Source organism: Telmatherina bonti (assembly GCF_933228915.1).
Source record: "Telmatherina bonti genome assembly, chromosome: 13".
NCBI classification, from domain to species: Eukaryota; Metazoa; Chordata; class Actinopteri; order Atheriniformes; family Telmatherinidae; genus Telmatherina; species Telmatherina bonti.
In genome coordinates this window covers 24,966,770-24,978,773 of record NC_136611.1, presented here as the reverse complement: position 1 = coordinate 24,978,773, position 12,004 = coordinate 24,966,770, and the positions used below count along the sequence as shown (strand labels likewise).

At 39.9% G+C, this 12,004-nt stretch overlaps 1 protein-coding gene across 1 annotated transcript in view; it reads left to right on the top strand.

Annotated features, from left to right (window-relative positions):
- Positions 1–12,004, top strand: part of LOC306764850 (tetratricopeptide repeat protein 28-like) — a 121,013-nt gene that overhangs the window by 51,981 nt on the left and 57,028 nt on the right. The window contains exons 3-4 of the mRNA XM_079252134.1: positions 2,886–3,158; positions 6,777–6,907. Coding sequence (XP_079108260.1) covers positions 2,886–3,158; positions 6,777–6,907 — 404 coding nt within the window. The remainder of the gene's footprint in view (positions 1–2,885; positions 3,159–6,776; positions 6,908–12,004) is intronic.

Genomic DNA, 12,004 nt, shown 5'->3' with positions numbered 1-12,004 from the left:
GACTAGATGTGGGTTTCCTAAAACAAAAAGATGGAAGTAAGACTTGTACAACTAATCAGATCCGCTTCATCCCTAAAATACTTGTGCGCTTACAAAGCTTCTGACTAAATATCAGCCCCAATACTTTGTGTAATATTCTAGTTTCTGTTGTAGGAATATAATTAAATACAAATAACGATAATTTATTGTGAGTATGTATTAATTCTTTACAATTGTCTACACGGCCGTCTGAACATAATAGGGTTTCACAAGATAAATAAAACACATTCTGAGAAAACAAGGAAAATAGTTACAGTTGGTAAGATGTTTATTGAGGTAAATCACCCAGTATTACATATCTGTTTGTGACAGAATTATTTGATATCTAATATTAATAGATATCTAAATGTAGAATTGGAGTTGATGTCATTAAGTCAGTGGGAGGAAAATGAGGTGTCCACAAATAAGCACAGGAGAGCATGCTGGATAACAGCAAGGAGGAAGACATGCACATAAAAAATACCACTGCAGTCCAACTGCAGTTTGCAAAAAAAAAAAAAAAAAAATCATGTGAACATGCCATGTTGATGTTGGAGAAATGTCTTGTGGGCAGTTCAGACCAAAATAAAGCCTTTTTGGTTTCTAGGAGAAGTATTATGTTTGGAGAAAGGAAAATTCTAGCATGAGAGCCTAGAATATCCCATCTCTGAAGATTGGCGTTGGAATTAATATGGTTTCTATCTGTTTTTGTCACTTGTGGAAGGCTAGTTGTCACTGAGCAATATTCAGCCATATTTCTGCAGAAATATAAATTTGTAAATAGCTATTGACAAACCACTGATGTCACATCCTGAGATACAGGAGGAAAAATGGATCGCACATGTTGTAACTCTTTAGGTTAAAGTAAATGTAAATGTTTTTATGTCAGGAGTTTGAAAGGCTGTGTCTTGGAAATGGTTCGAGATAAAGGCATTCAGGAAATGAGAAAAATGTTAAATATGAACCAGAGTTTGTGATGGGGAAGTGTTTACTTAGATCTTTTGCAGATTGAACAAAAATCAGCAAATAACTGAGAAAGTATTTCATCACCACTACTTTGTGCTGCTCTTTTACATCTACTATCCCTAACAATCCTCATTAGCTCCACAGGATATTTTTCAAACTTAAATATCTTCACTTGACACCCTCCTGTGAAAAAAAGTGTTATGATGGAAGATGTGTCTGTTAGCTCGTGGTAAAAGTGCTAATAGGTTTCCGTCCCCGTTCTACAAATGTAGAATGTTTCATTCAGTTATTTTGCTTAGTGCTACTTCTACAGTTGATAGCATGAAATACAAAACAGAATACATTATATTAAATATCTGCCAGCATCGATGCGGTCGCTACAATAAGGTGTTGCACTAGCCATGTTTTTGAAACAGACTTTTTGATGCATTAGGCAGAGAAAGTTTGCACTGAAATGACTTTTTGTTGTTACCTGTTTGCATTTCTGTCAGGTCTTGTATTTGACATATATCTCAGGGCTCAGTACAAGCTAGCTTCAGCATTTGTTTGCATGTTGGTGTGCAAGTGTAACAGCACACAACGGTGTTGTCATAACTACCTGTTTATGAATGCGGCAATCTTGATACCGCCTTTTTTTGTTAAATAAAAAAAAGACTCACTCACAGTATTTGATTTATGACTCAGCTCTCGGTGTCACTCTGAAGGCAATTACAAGCTATGAATGAATATTATATGCATGCACTGTCTCCATAAGCGCGACATTCTGCCAAGTGCTGGAACAGAAGTGATGCTCTTGAAAGAAACTCATCAGTTTTGCTTTTGTGTGCTTGTATGGGGGATGCATCTCGTGTGCAAGTGTGTGTCTAGATGCATTTCAGAGTTTCTGAAAAGTATTGAGGTTTTTTTTTTTTCACATATTGTTTAGCCAAAGTGCTTCTCTAAAGAAATTCTAAACATTTTTGTTAAGGCATGGGTCTTATAATTGAATGTAAGTCACACACATGACCACATACACCAGTTTGTGAGCTGACTTTTAACATCGTATATATAATCTTCTATTCAATGATTTAAAATAATTAGAAACAACTTAAAATCTTTGGAAATAGAAAAACCATTTAGATTTACTATCCTCCAGCTGGGCTGTGCTCCTACACATTAATGCAAATAAATCAGTAGACACAAAGAGATTCATGTACTTGGTCAAGTCTTTTCCCTTCATGACGTTCTATGCTGGTGTCTAGGAGAGGGTTTTGTAATCTGGAGGGGCTGTGGATCCCCAATCCCACGTGGCCCACCATTGATTTATGTCATGGTGTGCATTTTTAGCTTCTTCAGAGGTCACCTTGTATGTCTCTTTTGCTCTGCATTTCCTCGCTGCAGCTACTGTTGTGCGTGAGCTGCATTTGTTTCTCCATCACTCTTTAAACCCCACTTCAAAACCCTCTCATCATTTCCTCAAACAGCAGTAACAGAGAAGGCGGAAATATGCACTAATCTTGTTCTGTGGTTTGTAAAAAAAAACCCCAACAATTTTCCCACAATTGTCTAAACCTGGGCCATTATTGTGCAGCACCGTTGGAAATTGCCTGAGATTAATCCAGTCATAGTGGGAGACTAAAAAACGCCTCATACAGCATATTGAGTTATTGTCAAGTTGTCAGCGAAAGCTGTCACTCTGTCAAGCTACAGGCTGTGCTTATCGAGGGAAACGAAACACAACAATTTCGGGAGGGAGGCAGAAAATGGATGCAGACAGCAGTGACTTTTTTTTGTCAGTTAGTAAACATTTACCGCAATCTGTGTCATTTATTGCTGTCAGTCTGCACGTCGGCACACACGTGTGCTTGTACGTGTTGCGCAGTCTGTTTTTCTAATATGTCTTACTCATCTTTCCTGCACAGATTCTCTGGAGCCCACCTATCAGCAGCTGCAAAAGATGAAGTTGGACAAAAGTCCCTTTGTGGTGGTGTCTGTGATTGGCCAGGAGCTGCTGACAGCAGGCCACCACACAGCTTCTGTCGTGGTGCTGGAAGCCGCTTTGAAGATCGGTACATGCAGCCTCAAGCTACGTGGCTCCGTCTTCTCGGCCCTCAGCAGCGCCCACTGGTCCCTGGGCAACACAGAGAAAAGCATCGGATACATGCAGCAGGACTTAGAGGTGGCCAAGACCTTAGGTACGGCAACTGGGCTGGGGAGGAGCATATAATTCTGTAGTTTGACTTTAATTATTGTTTTGCTTCTTATTTCTTTAATTTCTGTTAATTCTTAAATTGCATAAGGTTCTAGTGTTGGTTGTACTTCCTGATATGCTTTAGCAAGGAATAATGATAATAATGAAACAAAATAGTGGTTAATATGTTTTGGTTTTGTTTACCACTCCTGGGTCTTGGGTTCAAGCTAAATTATTGCTTTATACAACCGATGTGAGTCTAGTACTCACAGTATCACTTGAATATCAACAATTCAGTGTTATTGCATTCCTTTCTAGTTGGGTATTATAGTTAAGTTCTGCTATATCATAAAAAGAGACCCCCATGAAATGAACTGAAAGAAATTACATCTGTCAATACTTTGATTTAAATCATTGCATTTTTCATGTGTGCCTTTAGATTTGATAACTGACTGAGTCCTCATCAATATGGAAGACACCGGTGTTACATCCCAGATGAGACATTCTGTCATTTTTCAGACGATTTTCTTTTTTCAGCTGCTCTTTGATGGAGGGGTTGTGCTGCTTCACGTTTCTTTTTACAACCCCGAAGGTGTTCTGTTGTTTCAAGTCAGGCGACATACTTGGCAAAGTCAAAGTTTTGACTTTTTTTCTTCTTTAGAAACTTTTGTTTGATTTTTGGCAGTATGCCTTCATGCTTTGAGTTTCCACTGCTCCCGAGCTTCTAAAAACATGAGTCATATTGTCATCTAGGATTTTTAAGTATTTCATGAGCATTCAGAGTGCCATTCATAAAGGTGACGTTAACAACACCTTTTGTACTCATTCAGGTAAATATCATCCCAGTCTGTGCTTCACTGCAGGGACCATTCATTCACTGTGCAGGAATTAGCTGAGCAAATTACAAATTTATCTTAATCTCATCCAGTCAAAAATTGTGTTCCCAATATACAATTATGTTCTTTAGAAAGGCTAAATTTGTTGTTTTTTCCAACAAGAAAAAGTTTGGTTTTTTTTCCTTTTTTAGCCACTGGTCAGTGGTTGATGTGGTCTTCTTCATGCAGTTTGACACAAGAACCTTAACTTCCGCTGATAACCTATCAGTTGTGTCTGAAGCACATTACCATCTGTTTTTCTGAGCTAGATGCTTGTAGCTCTCTGTCTGGGATTATTTTAGGGGGACGGATACAGCAACTCTGGCTGATGATAATGAGGCATGCATTAGACCATCTAATTACTGCAGCTGCTGCCGTGTGTTTCCATTGTTTTCTGATTGGTCACCAATGTTTGTGTTTTATCCATCTGAAGTAAACATTAAGTATTTTCTAAAAATTCCGCTGACTGGTGATTTCCATACGCTGAGACCTGACTTCTGATAATCACAGGTCAACGTATAACCATGTACAAGCACTTACATTGTTTAATAACCCCAGTATTTGGTTTTGTTTAAATGATCACAGTTTGGTGACCCAAGTGTTTTTCATTTTGATTTAATTCCCATTTTTTACAACCATTCCCATTTTTTTTTTTTTTTTTTTTTTTTTTACTAAATGACAATATTACACATTATCTGAATCTTTAATTACCAATGTGAGCTCATAGTAAACCAAAACTTTTTTTTTTCTTTTTTTTGCTCTTTTTCTTAGATAGATAGATAGATAGATAGACAGACAGACAGACAGACAGACAGACAGATAGATAGATAGATAGATAGATAGATAGATAGATAGATAGATAGACAGACAGACAGACAGACAGACAGACAGACAGACAGACAGATAGATAGATAGATAGATAGATAGATAGATAGATAGATATTTCTTTATTTCAGACAAAATAACACAATTTAATTAACAGGTTAAAAAAGTAACAATTAAAGTCTGAAAATGAGCAGGATGAAACTATGGAATGAAAATGAAATTTTCTAGCAGGAATGACCTCCCGTACCTTCCTGTGTCACATTGGACTTGCACGAAACACACTATTGTATTCTCTCTGTGCTGACCTGTTCCCTGTACTTGGCTTTTTTTTTCTATAAGAGGTACATCACATGACTGAAGCATCATCAGTATTTTTGCAGAAGTCTGATGTATGTTGCTTGAAGACAAATGGTGAGACTACATTTCCTTGTGGTATTCCTGTGTTGCTGACCATCCTGTCAGACATAAAATCTTTTAGTCTCATAAACGATCTGTGCTATATTTGCTGGGATAGGGGAGTGGGGGTATTAGTAATGAACATTGATCTGGAAAGAACTTGTTGGAGAACATGTTAAAAACCTGTTTGTTTTCTCTGTCCAGACTTCCATCAGTCTGAGCTTCCTTTACCTTAAAGCCAGGGATCTTTTTAACTCCTGTCTGCACATCCCTGATGTTGTTCTGCTGGAGCTGGCTTTCTTATATTCTCCTGTACTCCTTTTTGTACTCTTTTATCTTTGTTTAAAGCTGTTTTGCATCACCTTCAATAACATCCTCTCTCTTTCCCTGAAGGATTTCTTTTTTTTTTTTACATTAAGCAGCTTTTTCAGGTCACTGGTGATGCAGGACTTGCTGTTGAAAACACCCCTCACTGTTCTTGTGAGGACGATGCTGTTCACACGGAAGTTGGTTTAAGTTGTCACACAGAGTCATGGCATTGGAGCCGTCTCCATGTGGCTCACAGAGGACATTGCTGTCTATCAAAGCACCCTTAGTATCGCCGAGATAGATACCACTGAGTATCCTCAACATCATCAGCTTTTAATAATCTGTTTGATGACTGCTGCCTGCTGAATCAAAGGTGTGCAGGCAGAGGTGAGACGAGCCAGATCATGGTCAGATCTTAATAAAGGGAGGCTGGCTGAAGAGATGTTGGCATTTTTTATATTTGCATTGAAAAATCTTTTTTTTCTCTGGTGGAGCAACTGAAAAATGGTTGGAATGTTGGAAGTGAAGCAGAGAGGGAGATGCTGTTTGAATCTCCAGATATCGCATTCATGTGTTCGGATGTTGTGTTTGCAGCCTAGCAACCGCTGAACGGATGACATTACAAACTGCATCTGTAATGAGACCAGGTAGAATGTAATCTGCTCCTAGAAAAAAAAAGTGTTAAAAGTACGACTAACAGCCTAAATGAAAGACAGCATGTGAGAAAAAGAACTGAAAAGGAAAAGATAAGAATAATATGAAAACAGAGAGGAGTACGGCCCAGCTCCAGTCTTCTTACCCCCACACATTTGACACATGACTGGGCAGAGCAGCTGGAGATAAGGAGCTGTGGTTCTCAGGTGGAGCACAGAGTGCTTGTGCTTTACTTTGGCCCTTTCTGTGAGGCCTGGCTGTCAGGCAGAAATAATAAGGCTTTCCCCTCTCACCCTCGGGAGCATTGAGATCAACACCACCAGCTGTCAGAAAAAGCTGCTCTACTGTGGAGAACTTAGAAGTGCCACTTTCCCTTTTAAGGGCTCAGCAGTATGTCAGTGGCATGGATGTGGTTCATCACATCTCTGTTCAGTTGTGGCAGTGCGAAGACCTGATTTACACAGCAGATGTTTCATACTGTAATCCTCCAGATTGTGTTGTAAATATCATTTGTTGCTGATTTTCTCTTCTGTTCTCATCTCTTCTGGTTTTTTCCTCTTCAGGTGACCAGACAGGGGAATGCCGTGCACATGGGAATCTGGGCTCGGCATTCTTCTCGAAGGGGAACTACCGGGAAGCGCTGACCAACCACCGCAACCAGCTGGTGCTGGCCATGAAGTTAAAGGACAGAGAGGTAAGAGGCTTTACAGCAGTCCTCAGATCTGTTCTGCAAGCCAACTGTCGTCTCAGAGAGAAACGAATTGAAAGCAAAGGTTTTTTTTTCTTTTCTCCTCTCCGTGGGTCTCTTATCATTTGGCTGGTGTGGAATTGTGCTGTGCCCAGGAATTCCTCTGCTTTGTCTGTTTGGAGGGCATCTGAAGGAGGAGTCTGAAGGACACAGACATATTGCTGTTCTTTGTCGATTTAAAAAAAAATGGGTGATAATTTGGTGCAGAGAGGAGAAGATGGTGGTGAAGGAATAGAAACAGGGTAGTTGTAGAAAGGGACGTGATAGTTTTTGCAACTGGTACACCTTATTATCAGTGCAAACCATTAACACAACTAATATGCTGAGTGTTATCTGCCTCTTGTATCAGAAAGTCTGGGACTTTGTAACATACTGTTATACAAAGTAGTTTTCAACAGTTAGACTGTTTGGAGTGAGGAAAAGAAGTTGGACAACCTGATCCACTTTTTCATCGTTGGGTACCCTGTTTCTCTCCTCTCTGTCTTCCATTTCTCTCTGTGTCTCTGCTCAACCTCTGTGGTCATTGTTTGAGGGTGACAGGTGCTTGTTCCAACACAATTCCCGTCACACAAGGAGAAAAATGGCCTCTGTTTCCCCTCCATTCCTTATCCGCTTGCCAGGCTGGTAGGCCTGCTTGTTTGTGTTCCCTGATATCAGGAGACATTTAAACAGTCCAGTCAAATGCAGCACAATGCACCAGGATGAAACAAACTGTTAAAGAATGAGGCCAGAGGTGCCCTTGATATCTCTCACTCCCAAAGAGCAGAAGTATGATTAAGAATCTTCATTATTTAATGAGGTTAGTATTACCGATGTATGAGAAGACATATGGAAGGTGCTTAAAGTCTGGCGTGAGCCATTCCTCTTCCTGCTAACTGTAGCAGCCATTTGCAGGCTAAATATTTATTTAAATGTTTTAAAGTTGCATGCATCTGCTTGTTTTTTGTTTTTTTGTTTTTTTTTATAGAAATGCTTACCAGTACAATGAATTGAAACACTTGTGTGTGATTCTGTGTCATATCAGAGTATCGGCCATTAAGGGCTCATATGCAAACATCTGGCTTGTTAAAAGGAAAAAATAGTGAAATTTCAGCCTATCCATGAATGGAAAATCAACTACTTATGAGAACCGAAGTGTTTCTAGGTCTGGTTGAGGCCATTGAGCAGCACTAATGGTTGCATCATATGCAAAATGATCTGATTGGCTCCACACAGCCCACCCCCCTTCCCACTCTTTCTTCTTGTTCATCTGAAGGCCCCCTAATCAGAGTCATATGTGTGTCACACCACCTGGTCTCCCTCAGAACACACTGGAGCCTGGTGCGTTGCTCATTACGGCCAGCCTGATGTTTTTGTTTCTGATGTGGACTTTTTTTATCTGGCCTTTCTGAAGCTGAGGTCACTTCCAAGGGGCCCGGAGACAGGATGTTGTTTCTGACTGAGTTTCCAGTTTACATCCTACAGTCTACAAACGCTGAGAGGACAGAGAGATGCTTAAGCAGAAAAAAAGGAGCAAAATTTCATGCGCTTCATAAGAAAATTTGTAAGGAATCTGAGCCATATGAGGACTGAAACTTTAATTAGACTCATTGTAAGTTATTAGATTTTCGTACAATAGCTTTCTACATCTAAATACATGATGTGATAAGAGGACCTGGTGGACCGTGAAGGGATCTTAATGTTATTATATCAGGGTAAAAAATCTGGAAGATGAAAGCAGGCAATATCAGAGCTAAATATATTTGCAATTTTGTTTTGTGCGTGTTTGTACATGTAGCTAAACATGTTTGTACGTGTAGCTACACATTTGTCCGTGTAGCTAAACATGTTTGTACGTGTAGCTACACATGTATGTCTGTGTAGCTAAACATGTTTGTACGTCTAGCTACACATGTTTGTCTGTGTAGCTAAACGTGTTTATACGTGTAGCTGCACATGTTTGTCCGTGTAGCTAAACATGTTTGTACGTGTAGCTAAACATGTTTGTTTGTGTACCTAAACATGTTTGTACGTGTAGCTACACATGTTTGTTTGTGTACCTAAACATGTTTGTACGTCTAGCTACACATGTTTGTCCGTGTAGCTAAACATGTGTGTACGTGTAGCTAAACATGTTTGTTCGTGTACCTAAACATGTTCATACATGTAGCTAAACATGTTTATTCGTGTACCGAAACATGTTCGTATGTCTACCGACACATGTTTGTCTGTGTAGCTAAAAATGTTTATACGTGTAGCTGCACATGTTTGTACGTGTAGTTAAACATGTTTGTTCGTGTACCTAAACATGTTTGTACGTGTAGCTAAACATGTTTGTTTGTGTACCTAAACATGTTTGTACGTCTAGCTACACATGTTTGGCCGTGTAGCTAAACATGTTTGTACTTGTAGCTGAACATGTTTGTTTGTGTACCTAAACTTGTTTGTACGTGTAGCTACCGATGTTTGTACGTGTAGCTAAACATATTTGTATGTCTAGCTACACATGTTTGTCCGTGTAGCTAAACATGTTTATATGTGTAGCTACACATGTTTGTCCGTGTAGCTAAACATGTTTATACGTGTAGCTAAACATGTTTGTACGTGTAGCTACCGATGTTTGTACGTGTAGCTAAACATGTTTGTATGTCTAGCTACACATGTTTGTCCGTCTAGCTAAACATGTTTATACGTGTAGCTAAACATGTTTGTACGTGTAGCTTACTCTATTCTGCTTCTGTCTTTTTCAATTTTTTTCTAATGTTGGCTCATAAAATCAAATTTGACTTACTGCGACATGAGAGCTGTCATGCCTATGGATTATAAAAAGAATATACTCATTGTGCTATTTGCTTACATCGGAGAGATTGTGGCATCTTAAAAGGGGCGTCAAAAAGGTCGAGTAACCAAGCTGATAATCCAAATTTAAAAACGAAAAAAACTTAAGTTGGTGTTTCTTTTACCTTGTTGTGTGCATCTGCTAAAAATAACACTATCATGTATTAATGACAATCAAAACTTTGATTGAACACAAACGCTTCAAGTTTAAACTATACTGGTCTTGTCTGTGACAAAGCAGCTGAGTTGGACTAAAAACAGAGGCAGATGAATGTTCTCTATTTATCAAGAGTCACAATGGTTCTTTTGTTGTTAGAAAAAGCAGTCCAGATTATCTCTTTTCATCTTGTAATAACCTGGAACATCTCTGATGTTGCTCTTTATGGCACAAAGCAACAAAAACAGCAGGCACAGAATCCCTTCCTTTCTCTGAAGCTGACCAGTGCACTCTGTGACTCTAATGTACCATTATGAATCTAGCCAGGACACTTTTGAAACAAGGAGCTGAGGGGAAAAAATGGAAAGAAAAACCAAACAGCGAAGAAGGCCAAACTGTGGAAAAGCTCAAAGAGTGAGTGCTCTGTCATCCACGACTGGGGCTGAGAGCTGCGGTCCAAACCAGTGAGGTCATGGACGAGTGTGAAGTTTGTGTTTTTCTTTAGCTGACTTTTAGAAATATCCTTTGCAGATTTCCAGCGGTCATATGTACCGCGGCTAGAACATCGACTCACCCTCTCGTCTCTCTACTTTTGTTTCCACACCTGGCTTTATCCAAGGCCTGCCAGTGACCATATTTACAAAAGGCCTTCCCTGTAATTGTGAAAACTGTTTAACTAGTTCTTTCCTCTCCGTACTCACTTTCTGCTCCTCTCTGCTCATCTATGACGTTTTCCTCCTAAATTGTAGAAGGAGAAGGAGGTAACCCCTAATTTGGGGTGTGAGTATTTAGGAGAAACTGGGGTGGGTTGGCAGGGGCACACTCTGTAATTACGTCTTGTGTGATGTTAAAAAAAAACTCACCACTGACTTCCCCAACTCCAGGTTGAAATGGAAATCACAATCAAGGAAAAATAAAAAGGTGCAAATTTGATTTTTTTTTTTTTTTTCTTTTTTAATCTCCTAACACCAGTTTCTCTGCCTTTGTTTATCAACAGTTTCTTTCCTTTTCACTCTGTGTGCTGGAAGGAATTTACCCAAACATTGCTGATAACTGAAAGTGACTTACTATTTTGTCATGGGTGTTTATCCTGCTGCTTGTTTTGGGCTGTGTGGATCCTGCCGGACCCTTGCTGTGTAATGAGGCTGAAGTCTGAGAGATGAGCCTCTGAATAAGGGGTGAGGTTGAGGGCTAAGTGTGTGTGTTCCTCTTGTCAGGGTCAGGGTTTGTCAGTGTTTGTCAGCACTCTAGCAGGGGAGGGGATCATTAAGGAGTCATTAGTGTATGGACGTGTGCCTCCGCTGCGTTTCTTGGGGGCAACGCTAATAGAGAATGGCAGAGGGGGATGGAGGTGGGGAGCTGCTTGCCACCTTTGTCTCTCTCTTTTTTTTTTTTTTTTTAAAGTCTCCTCTGCTTTGCTGATTAGGAAGGAGGATTTGAAGAGGATTAGAGGGGCTAATTTAGCTGACATGTTGGTTGGAGGAAGGAAAAGATGGGTGTCCAACTAAATCAAAAGCAACACTTCTCTTGCTCTCTGTGCACACTTCAAAAGGTGAGGTAGTTTGTGAGTGCACTCAGCTGTTTGTCTTACTTTTCTAGCAAAACACTTTAAGCAACAGCACCAAATACAGCAGTACCTGCTTCCCCACCTCCTGCTGTGGCAGACTGGAGCACAGAGCTGGCCTTAGTGCAGCAGCTCCAGCAGCATGTCCAGCCTGCTGTGCCTTAATGATACACAGGCTCTCTTCAGCCCACTGGTTCAGAACTGCTTTACAGCAGCTCGCTTAGCCATGAATCATGAGAGATGGACGGCAGGCTTCAGCCAATGGGCCATGACCAGAACTGGAGAACAAGGCTTGTGTATGTGTGTGTTTTGTTAGCACATTAATGAGAGCACACATCTGTTTTCCCACATTCCAGGGTTTTGTGATGGTATTAATTCATGTTCATCTACATATTTGTCTTAGTGTGTGTAGCGGTGTTGGATTGTAGAACAGGAGGAAAATATTTGTTGGTTTTTGTCCATATAGATGTTTTTCCCACCACTGTTGATATTTGCGTGTTTGGAG